Source organism: Triturus cristatus, chromosome 2_1, assembly GCF_964204655.1.
Source record: "Triturus cristatus chromosome 2_1, aTriCri1.1, whole genome shotgun sequence".
NCBI classification, from domain to species: Eukaryota; Metazoa; Chordata; class Amphibia; order Caudata; family Salamandridae; genus Triturus; species Triturus cristatus.
Window position 1 is genome coordinate 1124395004 of NC_140581.1, and position 12819 is coordinate 1124407822.

The following is a 12819-nucleotide window of genomic DNA, read 5'->3' on the forward strand; positions in this document are numbered from 1 at the left end:
GGCGTTGTTCTCCTTCCACATGGGCGGATTTTGACGGATTTTACGGGGTTTAGATGCCCCGGCTGCGGCGGAGCGAGAGCGCTAAGCGGCCATCGCTTTCGGCACCAAGCCACCCCCCCCTACAAGAACATTTTTATTAAATTAGAAACCTCTTGAAGGTGATTTGTTCTTTGAAAAACACTATAGAATGTACAGACACAGGGAGTACAGTGATTTGCCCAGAATTGTATAATTCCTTACTTGTCAGTAAGTTAATTTACTAGAGTATATCCTTCTGCATATTTTTAAGATCCCTTTTAACAAAAGAGCAGTCATTTTTTTTAGATTAGCCATGGTCTTTTCTAATTCAGTATTGCGTATTCACTTTCAGCAAGTAGGTTTTGTTCCCACAACTGGGGAAAAAGTCCTTGTGAATAATTTGGTTTGTCTTATCAATGGTAGGCTTGTAGACTCGAGATTTTATACATATGTAACTTTTCCCTTTTTTTTAAACAATTTCATAATTTTTTTATGCAAACTGAGTTAGTGGATGTCATCAGTAGTTAAACTGTTGTATTTTTGTCTTGTGAGTCGATTAATTGTTCCTTTGGTTGTTTGGGTAACCCAGAACTGTGTACACTTGCTGTCAGGTACGTCTGCCTCTTTTACCAATCGATGTCCTCATGGGAGTCGTGGCCAAAGAAGAGATTGTCAAACAGAATCTGAAATGCAGGGACCTTCTGGATGAAGCCCGAAATTATCATCTTCACCTAAGCAGTCGTGCGGTGCCTGACTTCGAGTACTCCATCCGCACCACTCCAAGAAAGCAGACTGCAGGTAATTGAACTGGATGGGCAACATTTTTAAAATCATCACTACCGATCTAATTCTGGGCCATATTAGCAGTGAAGAGAACATGATGTTATGTAGGACTTTATCCCCTTCGTCACTTCCATCCTATGTGACAGTGTCCAAAACATGTTATTGTAAAACGTATCGAAACACAGAAATAAACTAAACGATGTATTTATAAAAGTTTTACTTTAATAGTTTTTTTGTTAAGTACAAAACCTCTACAACCCACTAACACATTTCTTAAAGTAACCATTTGTTTGTTACATTCTCTCATAGTCTACCATTCGACATCCAATATACACTCTTACTTGAGACTTCTTCCTTTGCATTAGACAGGGAATTACATTAAGTAGATATTAAGCAAATGCCTTTCTCGTTTAAAAGGTGTTTTTTTTTTTACGAAGTTTTTTATATGGCGCAAACTCGACCCAGTATCGGGTATCAGAGCGCCTTACATAGCACCAGTTGCGTTACATGAGGACACATTCATTTTTGTCAGGCACGGGGAGATTGAGTGATTTGCCCAGAATCACAGGATGTTTAGCGTCATTGCCGAGACTGGAACCCGGTTCCCCAGATTCCAGGTCGACAGCCCTAGCTGTTAGGCCAACTCCTCTCCCCGTGTTCGTTATACATGTTTGTGTGTAATTATGTATGCATATAATATATTTTCACTCAAAATAATAAATGTTAAAGTGATGTAGTTAGGTGAAAAGGTCAGTTTAAATGTAATATTTGTAACTAAAAAAAACTCTGAAATTCACTAGTTAAAGTTTACTGAGCTTCCTAGAAATTGTTTCCCCACCATTCTTCGTGTTGTTGGGAATGATGTCATTTGAGATGTTATCATTGATGCCTTCAGTGATGTCTCTGATCATGTAATGAGTGGTGCGATCTGTGAGGTCATAAGTAGAGTATGGTGGGGGCACACGTTCTAGTTATCACAGTCCACTATAATTAGTGAATTAAAAAAAATTGTATGGGGAGGGGGGGAGGGTTCCCCTCTGGGATTCCTCTACCCCCACCCTCTTATATGGTGGGGGTAGAGGACTGACCCATTTCCTGTCGAACGTGGTGTTCGACAGGGTTGTGTCTTGGCGCCCACGTTGTTTTCCTTGTACATTAATGGGATAGTTGACCACCTTGGATGTTCCCCTACGGACGCCCCTATATTGGCAGGATCCAGAGTGCCTGTTCTCATGTTCGCGGACGACACGCTGTTGGTTTCGCGAACTCCAAGTGGTTTACAGAAAGCGCTAAACATATTTGCTGATTTCTGCCAAGAACGGGGCCTCGAGATAAACACCTCCAAAACTAAATTTATGTGTTTAAACCAGCGACAAAATTTTAGAGGAGTGATTAAATATAATGGTATTCCGCTGGAGCAGGTTGAGGCTTTCACATATCTAGGAATATCCCTTCAGAATAATATGAAATGGTCAAACCATATTGACATGACTGTCTTAAAGTTCCACCAGCTAGCAGGTGCAATCATTTCTAAGCATAAATCCTCATTGACCAAGCCAATTCGGCCCGCCCTGGAAATTTACAACATGAAAGTTATTAGTGCGTCCCTGTATGGCTCGGAACTATGGGGCTTTGCCAACTTGAATTGCTTAAGGCTGGCTGAAAACAAGTTCTTACGTAGCCTAACAGGTGTTCCCCAAAGTACTCCAATGATTCCGTTAAAATATGATCTAGGGAGGAAAAAAGTTGAAGACCTGGCGCGACTACGTCCACTTTTGTATTGGCGGCGGATCATGGTAACGCCAGAACTTGCACACTACGCTATAGCCCTGAAAGATATTATTAGGGCTGACCGTTTTCACTCCATCTTATGGCTCAAAGAAATTAAGAACTTGCTTATAAAACTGGAGCTAGGGCACTTATGGAATGATCCAAATGGCTCAAGTATTCCATCAAAGCCAATCCTCAAGAAATTGTACTGGGATATGACCTTGACATCTGCCTTTCGTGCTGGCCAAGACTCCAACCTGACTGGTCGTTTTTTTGATATTAAATCTTTACCATCTTGTGAGGCATTTTGGGATATTATAGAGAGGCCCCTGGATAGGAAATTGTATTTCCAGTTCAGAATTGGGTCTCTCCCTGTAAAAGCTTTTACCCATAAATGGTCATCTTCCCAGGATGACAAATGTCATTATTGTTTAGACTTGATTGAGGATATTGGTCACTTGTTGTTTGTGTGTCCGTTATACATTGCCCCCCGCCTTAGGTGGTTAAAGCCAGTATGTTTAAATCTGGGAACACGTAGCTACAAGGAAGCCTTAAGAATTCTAGAATCCGATTGCACCCCCTGCTTGGCTATTGCTGTTGCAAAATTTCTGGGGTGGGCATGGATATTACGTCTTCGTGCCCTGAAATCCCTTGAAATTGATCAATGAAGGTCTCATCACCAAGAAATGTCTAACTAACTTTTTATTCCGTATTCGATCTTTTTAAGATTTTTTATCCATTGATGTCGTTTTATCTGATGTTATTCGCCAGCATTATGATTTAATGTATTTTTATTACATTTTAGCCTAGTATTTATGAAATTGTTAGGATGTACTTGCTTTTATGACATGCTGTCGAATAAAGCTTTTGAAACTTGACTTGGTATCTTTTAAAATATTTTCAGGACAGAGGAGCAAGTCCCCGAGTCATGTAATGGCGTGCCGCAACATTTCTTTTCATGTTAGGTCCAGTCAAACGGAGAACTCACTCTGGGGAAAACCCCCTCAGCCAATCAGGATTACATTTTTTATTTCAGTCCAAGTGTCCAGATATCTATACATTTGAACCTTTATTTCTCAAACTGTTGAACGGAATTGCACCAGATCTCAAAAAGGAGTAAAGATCTTTTTGCTAAACTGGGGCTGCTAGGGGTGGCGGACTCTGCAGCAAATTAGTTCATGAAGAACTGAGTGCCTTGTCTGAGGGGTGCTAAATTGTACATAATCACAAGTGAAAATGTGTAATGCTTGTTGCAGATGGGTCATTTTTTTGTGGCTAACACATTACATTACTGACCCCCCCTCCTCAACTTAGCCCCTAATTTGCGAGTTCCGAGACTGACAACGATTTCATGCCCTCTGAATGAAGAAGTGATTTAGAGAGGACAGACCGGTTATATCTGAATGCTGCTTCCAAAAAGCCAATGTTTAAATAGGTTTTGTTTGTGATACATTGTTTAGAGTTTTCCTCCATAGTCATCTAATTGTTAAAATATATATATATATTTATATATAGGTGTGTGTGTGTGTGTGTTTTGAATGGCATAACATTAAATTGAAGTTCTGCAATGAAGGACAATGTATACTGTTTAAACTATTCCTAGAACACTTCAGTTCCCAAAATGGAAAAGTGTAGTCTTTTTCGGAAAAAAAGTTTAATTCTTTTTAATATAAGACACCGTTCCAGAATGGAACCTAAACATGTTGCTTTTGAAAGCAAATTATAACTCCTAGATAAAAGCAAGCTCCTGAAGAACGAAAAAATGGCAAGGTGCTGAAATGTAAAGAGACCCGAATTGAGCACTGTCCCTTTCAGGTGCCACAAGTTCCATCTCCTAGCATGTCTTGTAGACAGGTGCCTCAAAAGTTTGTTTATTTTTTTTCTGGCTCATGCTGAAAGGATCTTAGAATACACGTAGTGTTCGGTCATCTGTTATCTGAGTTCTTTACTTCAGAGTTAGGATTTTTTGTCCCAATTCAACATTTTTCAGACCACTGAATCTTTTCCAATTTCTTTTAATTTTGAAGGGAGATTTTTTTGATATAAGGTAACGATATGTGAACTGCCAATCATGTGGGAGGAAGAAGTCTGCCTCAGACACGTGTTGTGTGGTCTCCCTACACCCTTCTGATTCAGTAAAACAATGTGATTTTTCCCTGAACAATTTGAAGTAAACCTTGAAGCACCAAGAAGGAATCCGCCCCTGCAGGAAGCTCAATGACCTTCTTGTCAAAAAGGAGAAACCTTGTAGTGCGGCCAGGGAACGTACCCCTCCCTCTGCGACCTGTCCCTTTCTGTCAAAAGACTCCCGTAGATGGACATCTATGGAGAAGAAAAGGTGGCACCATTATCACTACTACCACTGTCTCTAATCCTGCTCGACGTCCTACATTGATCTAAAAATCTGCAATATGCAAATGTCAAAACCAAGTACAGTTGTAAATCTGCAATATGCAAATGTCAAAACCAAGTACAGTTGTGTGATCAGCGTCACTGCGGAGGCCCACATACACATCTCTGGGAAAGCCTGCAAACTCAATAAATGGCAATTCATTCAGTGTCTACAAAGTTGACCCTGAGGAGGCTTTTCTCATATCCTTTGGTCATCGTTAAGACACTCCACATCAAAAACATTGTATTCTAGACACTCTCTACCATCAGATCATCTGGAATTGTCATACACGTCCACTCTAGCATCGTCCACCTTACCAATTAAGAATTCGGTAATAAAGAAGCTGGCTGAAAGCTCACTGCAGCTTTCTTTACAATGTTTGAACCTCCAAGCCCCAAGTGGTCCATAGATCCTCTTTTATCCAGTAGAGCTAGATTTTCAACCACAACCTGTGGATTCTCCTCAGACACAAGGGAAGGAGCTATATCTACTTCTCCATACAGAGATGATGTTGCTCATTTATCCTCTTCTTACATCAGCAATGAGATGCACAACAAAGTTTTTACTTATTGCTAATTTAACTATGTTTAACCTACCTGCATTTGTGAGGCCCTGGCTGGGGTGGAACTTTGTCTCCCGGCTCTCCATGCTGTTTGGAGGGGCCAAAGACACAAGCACTGAAAAGCGATGGACATTTCCCACGGTGCAGGATGTGCTGGAAGTGGTTTCACCTGCCTGCATTTGTGAGGCCCTGGCTAGGGTGGGTCTTCATCCACCAGCTCTCCCTGCTGTTGGGAGTGGCCAAAGACGTAAGCGCTGAAAGGTGCTGCACATTTCCCACGGCATGGGATGAACCTGGGCGAAGTCCGGGCAAAGAGCGGGCCCGCCTGCGCCCATTTTGGTTTGATTTGATTTAAAATATGTATAGCTCTCGAATGCCCAAAGTCGTCTAGGCGCTGTTGCCAGCAAGAACGGGAAGGTTGCCGATGAGAAAGATAGTGAGTACTTTAATTAGCAAAGAGTCATGTTTTTAGCTCTTTTCTGAAAGAGAATAAAGTTGGACTGTTCTTTATATCTGCCAGGAGCGAGTTCCATGTTTTAACAGCTCCCAAAATGTAACTCCTTACTCCCCAATGTGCTCTGTTAAATATGGGAGTCTGCAGAAGTTTGCTGTGAGAAGACCTTAAGTTTCTAAAAGGTGATTACCAAATCAAAGGATTATTCAAATAGTGTGGACCGGCACCATGCATTGCCTTATATGCTAAGTATTGGGATTTGAATTTGATCCTTTTTCTGACTGGGAGCCAGTGCAGTGTTCTTAGACCATGGGCAACTGGCTGATATTTTGGGATATCCAACAACAAGCGTGCTGCTGCATTTTGGAGCCGCTGTAACTTTTGTATGTATTGTGTTTGGATATTCACACAAAAGAGCATTTCCAGAATCCAGTCTGGAAAGGGCTAATGCGGTCACAAATGTCTTTTGCATGTCTAAAGGTATAAAAGGGCGAATTATTCTAATTATCTTTAGAATAAAAAAATTGTAGAGGTAAGAGTACTGATCTGATGTTTAAAAGTCAGTTTATCGTCAATGATAAAACCTACGTTTTTCACTGTCTTCACTGGAGCTGGAAGATTACCCAAAGTAGATGGCCACTTTTTAGGTGACCAGAAGGAGGTATCCTTACCCAAAAGGAGAGACTCTCTTTTTCCACCATTAAGTTTTAAACAGTTGGAGCTCATCCACTGATTTACCTGGGTCATACAAATGTTAAATCGTCTGCACTTTCTTCCAGATTACTAGAGACTGAGACTTCAAGCTGAGTATCATCGGTGTAAGAGACAACTGAGAAGCCGAAATCCCTAATAATTTTAGCCAGAGGGGTGGCATAGAGATTGAAAAGTGGAGGGCTTAATGACGAGCCCTGTGGTACCTCAGAAGGTAGTCTGAATTTATCAGATGAAAAAGTTCTCATCTCGACTGATTGAACCCTATTCGAAAGAAATAATTTAACAAGCTTAAATGCTGTGCCTTTTTGAGCCCTAACTCAGATAACCTGTTAAACAGTATTCCATAATTCACTGTGTCAAAGGCGGCCGAAAGATCCAACAGAATCAAGGCGGCCTTACCACCTACTTCTAAAATTGATCTTAGTTCCTCAGAGGCCATGACCAAAGCCGTCTCAGTGCTATGTTCCTCCTGGAGTCCGTATTGAGATGGATCTAATAATTCCTTGGAAGCAATAAAAGACGTAAGTAGTACATTTAACGCCTTTTCTAACACCTATGGCAGGAAGGGTAGTCTAGAGATTGGTCTATATCTACTGGGGTCAGAGCGATCTAAATTAGGGTTTTTCATGAGGTGGAGAATTGAGGGTATTTTCCAAACATCAGGAAAAGTACCTGAGCTGATCTCCTTGAATACAGCCACCAGTTTTTCACTAATAATTTCAGAAGCAAGGTGAAGTATTTTTGGGGGCATGGGTCAGATGGAGCCCTAGAATTAGCGGTCCTTACCAAATGAATCATCTGTTCTACGTTTGGCGGAGAAAAGGAAACAAAAGAATTGCATAGGGAAGGTGTTATGACATCTGACTGGTTTCCGTTTGCGTTTCAGTCGCTATCCGTATAAGATTTATAAAATTGCCTCTGCTTTGTTATTAAAAAGACGAGCAAGGGAGTTATAGAGTTCATCACTACTATCGAAGCTAGAAGGGCTCTGGTAATTTGGCTAAACGTTTTACAGTTTGGAAGAGCTCTTTACTGGAGTTCTTTGCCTGCAGAATTCTTGCAGAGAAGTAGTTGCTTTTCTCCTCCATTATTCATTTTTTATTGTCAGAAAGTGACTGTGCATATTTTGCCTTTTCTCATGATTATTTGCTCTCCACTGCCTCTCCTTCCTTCTGCAGATTTTTTTCTGAGCTCTCAATCTGTCAGTAAATCAAGGCTCTGAAGGATTTTTCCGCCTAGTAGGGAAGGTCTTTTCAGGAGCTAAAGGATCGACCGCTCCTTTAATCCAGGATGAAAACTTGCATGCTGCAGTATTCGCGTCTTAGGTCAAGTCGGGCTTTGAGCTGGATAAGTATTGTTAGTGCAAGCGGGTCAATATTCCTCCAGTCATGACCTTTAGTTACTGCACAGGGGTTGTGAAGTCTTGGAGAGCGCTGGGAGGTACAGACTGTAAACATTATTGCTTTATGGTCTGACTAAAGAATAGGCAGTACTTCTGAAATTTTCACAGTCGGGTTTGATGTAAATATGCCGTCGACGATATGACCCGCTGTGTGGGTAGAATACTCAACTACCCGTCTCAAAGCAAAACTAGTCATAGTATCAACTAACAAAGCTGTATCATGGTCCTCCAATTTTTCCAAATAAAAATCTTCCAATACTGAGAAATCAGCTGAGTCAATTCTAGATTCAATAAAAGAGCTTATGGAATTCACAAAAGTATTTCTTGGGCCTGGGGCTCTATATACCAATAGGCCTTTAAAAGTATCGTTATTGCTCAATATGATCCGAAACTATAGAACTTCAGTTACGGCTACTTCCAACTAAGGAACCAGCAACTGACAGGTTGTCTCTAAAAATGATTGCTAGACCACCACAATGCTCATCTACCCGATCCAGTCTGAGAATCGAATAGCCTGCTGGGATAGCTAAAACTAGATCTGGATCGGACGTTTTGTCCGGCCAAGTTTCGTTGATAAATGCCGAATCGAGCTTATGTGTACACACCATCTCTGCAAATTCTAATTGAGGTTTTATTAAGGATCGTGCTTTAATAATCATACCATAGAACACCGTAGTTGATCCTAGTTGTGAGAGCCTAAGCGTGTTTACAGTGGAGCTACCTCTAATCTTAGCAAAGCTCAAATGCAAATTGCAAAAGCCACATTGCGTAGGCTCACCCTGTGGGTCTGATAGAAGACAGTGGGGATTTTTGTCTGCTGGGTTTAATGCTAATAAATCCTCCCTGGAGTATTTAAAAGCGGGCTCCTTTCCTGGGCGCAGACCAGGTGCGGACGGACGCAGACGGGCTTGCCTTTGGTGCACCAGCGGCGTGCCCACTGCGCTCATCCACTCAGGCATCCGAATAAGTAGGTAGTTGCAGTGAGAGACTGGACCGCACACCACCCGGAAATGCAACCACGGGGCAGAAGATAGCGTAACAGGTTTCCAACGCCCTCCGCACAAACGGCACTACAGCTGCAACGTAACAGGGCAGAAAACTAAATGGTAAGAGAAGCACGTTCGGAGAGTGTTCGTAAGGCTGATAAAGTGCAGTTGGTACAGTTAAGTATGAAAGATTAGGGTTTAAAAAGTTCAAAAGAAATGCAATCAAAGTAGCCGCGTTTAAATTAGGCCACACTCTCAGGGGGTTAAAAGAAAGCAGCAGCGGCAACCTTACCGATGCCCCATCTGCGTCCAGGCTGGGCCATGGCTCTTGGTTTGGGACTTTTTGACATGTTGCGAGTAATTGGCTTCCTGTGGATTCCAACGGGATGGCTGTTGAAACAAAGTAAAGTTGGTGTTAGCAACTGTCCACGTCCTGCCCTTGCTCCTCTTCGCTTTGCTCTTTTTCCATAAGGCGCAGTGTTTAGAACCTAATTTATTTTCCCTTAATCCTAGTAAGTTACTTTGACTCATGGGGAAAAAGAGTTTGCCTGTGAAGGGAAGGGAAAAGGGTCCAGGTTCCACCCCCTCCATTACTGCTGATCTCACCACGGCAATGGGTGCTATTTCCACTGAACTCAACCTGGTGTAAAACCTCATAGAGGCAGTGCCGAAGCTGATTACTGATCCTTCCCCATTACCTGAAGCTCAACTTATGGTGCCTCTGCGGCACCTATCTTGACCCCTGATGTTATTGCCAAGCATGATATTCTTCCTCCTAAAGCCAAAAATCGTAATGGGGGAAAGCCAAAAATCCTAGAAAGCTCAAGACGATTTGCACATCATCAACATTGGTTCAAGTTCCCCCACCATTACTGACAACAGTCCACCACCTTCCAAAACCTGGACCCCCTTCAGACGGGGATGGGGCATCATCGTCATCTCTCGGCCTTACTCAGCTAGTAACAAATAACCCTATGAACCAAAATAACAAGGCCAACCTACTAGCAGCTTGTCAATATTGTCAGCCACTAGTTGCAGGAGTGAAGGATCTGCTGAACGTTTTTCAGCAGTTCATGGTGGACTGATTTAATTCTCTGACTGACAATTCAATCACTGATTGAGGTTTTTTAAAAAGGTCTCACCAGGCGACACAGACTATCACGCTGCCGCTCTACAGCTTCAAGTAATTCAACACTTGTGTACAGAGGGCCAGTCTCTGGGGCAGGAGATCCCATGGCAGAGCCCTCACTCTACATTAATGTAACGTGTGTTGTTTTCACCAATGAAGCTCTTGTGTACCAGTTTCTTTAACAGAGTTTCCATTGCCCTCAGTAACTCTGCGAGAGCGGAGTATGACGTATACTACATCGAGCACCAGGACTTTGGCGCCCACCTGAAGTTTGTGAGGATTTGCTTACAGCACTGCCCGCTGAAGCCTTTACTCTTAGTCAGGGCTTTAAGTGGTATGAAAAAACTGGGGGGTCTCTCAAAGGGCATGGCCAATGTAATTAAGGGCGTGGCTTAAAAAAACGTAAGCTAAAAATCTGTGCTTAGCAGAGTGTGACGCCCTACTTGTATTTTGCTGTTTCTGTCATTGCACCCAAATATATGATACAACAAGTAACATCATACCTACAAGACAAGACTATTGGCTTTGTCAATGGTTGTTAGTTGCATAATATAAATGAGCAGCAACTATGGCTTGTTATATATAATATTGAAAAAGCTTCCGCTTAAAGCCCTGGTGACACCACGAAAATGTTGCTGCTCTGGCGTTTCAAAATGAGAAGGGAAATCCAGAGAGAAAAGAACTCTCTTTACAGGATTTCTCTTCCCCTACAACTCTGACCTGGCATGACGTCATGCCGTAACTTCTCTACTAGTGCGAAGTGAGCAGTGTGAGCACGCGCACATCGATTTGCCTGCTGTCACTGCAGTCCGGAAAAAACGGACTGCCAGGGCATAAGACGGAGCCTGATAGAGACCCGTTTCGAGGCCCCCTTTAAAAAACTGCCTGTGCTCCAGCACCAGTGAGACCCGGCCCACCTAAAGCCCTGCTCTTAATGGACATCTCCCCCCCCCCCCCCCCTCTTATCCTCATAAATGCGTACCAGCGCTGCATTTCAATCCTCATAGACACGCAGGGTTGCAACTCACAGACCCACAGAAAGTGGCCAAATATGCCTCTTATGGGGTAGTAAGTGCCATATAAATGCAATTTCATTTTCACATAAGGCCTGCAGTCCCTGTGTCCTCCGATTCTGTTAAATGTTAATGTTTAAGAGTTTTTTTTAAATAGAATGCCAATAATATATATATATATACATACATCCAAGATGTGTGTATTCGTGTACTATTTAAGAATCTGTTGTATATCAAATCTAACATTAGACCTAAGTAAAAAAAATCTCCTTTCTTGATTGTAAGTAAGTTACCTCTTTATTGCGTGATTAATTAACACCTTTGCAATCAGTTAAAACATATGTGTAAAAAGAAAAACAACATAATTTGTAATACTAGAATTAGTTAAATGCATTTAAAATTTGCAAGGTTTCAATAAAATTACAAGAAGAGTAAAAGCTGGTTTACAGTACAGCCAATAAGGTGCAGCAGGTAGCGAAAGTGCAAAAAAATTATTTGGAATATAAACTCCTAAGCGTTCCTTGGCAATGCCGGTTACTTTAAAGTTCGTATTAAGGGTTTTGATCTCAATTGCATTGGAGTCAATAAGTGGGCATCCAAAAGTTCATTGTTGACAGTTGCAATCTGCAGTTCGTCATGTCATTTGCTCGCCCAGTTCATTGCACCCCTTGCCAGGTAATTCCAATGTTAGTGATAGGCTAGTTCCTAGGCCCGCATTGCTGAGCCTGGGATGACATGATCGATTTGAGGATTTTATGTTGCCGTTACTGGCCCGCAACCCAAGAGTGGCTGCTTAAAAACACGAAGGAACAGTAGTGATAGACAAAATTACCAGGGACAATCTCTTTTGAACAGGGTTGTCATAAATAATTCGGACGACGGTGGGCCTAAATTGATGACCAGTTTGTTAGAGTACTTCCAGGGATAGCTTTGCTTTTGCTGCACTCATAAACCGAACAAGGCTGAAGGCCAGCCGAACGTTACTACCCTCGAGGCAGGCCTTTACCGTCTGTCTGCATGTTCGTACCTGGCTTTCGATCAGGCGCGGCTTTAATAGCTGTCGTCGTTCCGCTTCCAAGTCCTTGCAAATGCATAGTAGATGTAGAACATCCCCTTTGATGTCTCCGCATAATCTACAATGGTTTGTTGTGTCTGAGCGTTTCGGACGAAGGTGACACTTTGTGGGTAAAATTCCCAACCTCAGAAGCAGGAATCTTTCTTTTGTGATTCTCGAGAAGCCTGTTCCTAATTATGGTTGTGGCTTGCCCCTCGCATAGCTCTGAATTACAAACCAACCGTGGGCCCTCCTACTGAGTGCTGCTTTGTCTTCTTTGTGGGATACAATCTTTACTGATTTATTTACCAGGTCCTTGAAACTTTTATGGGACATACTAGTTTCCCATAGGCCCTGTAAAGCAAGCAGCCTTATTACTAATTGAAGGTAACCCATGGCCGGGCTGTCTTTTTTTCCTTGTCATTTCCTTCCACAAGTGTGAGTTCAGTGTGCCTGGCTCGGCTCCCTTTATTTTGTACCAGCACTTGGCGTAGACGCCCTTCCGTGATATTTGCTGCTTTGGAGGCCGAACTCTAGCCTTA

The 12819-nt window shown here is 42.3% G+C and overlaps 1 protein-coding gene across 4 annotated transcripts in view; it reads left to right on the forward strand.

The window, feature by feature from the left end:
• The window catches only part of KLHL8 (kelch like family member 8), a 306138-nt gene that overhangs the window by 216583 nt on the left and 76736 nt on the right, over window positions 1–12819 (forward strand). For all 4 annotated transcript variants that reach the window (XM_085636536.1, XM_085636539.1, XM_085636538.1 and 1 more), the window contains one exon: window positions 630–816. In XM_085636536.1, coding sequence (XP_085492662.1) covers window positions 630–816 — 187 coding nt within the window. The remainder of the gene's footprint in view (window positions 1–629; window positions 817–12819) is intronic.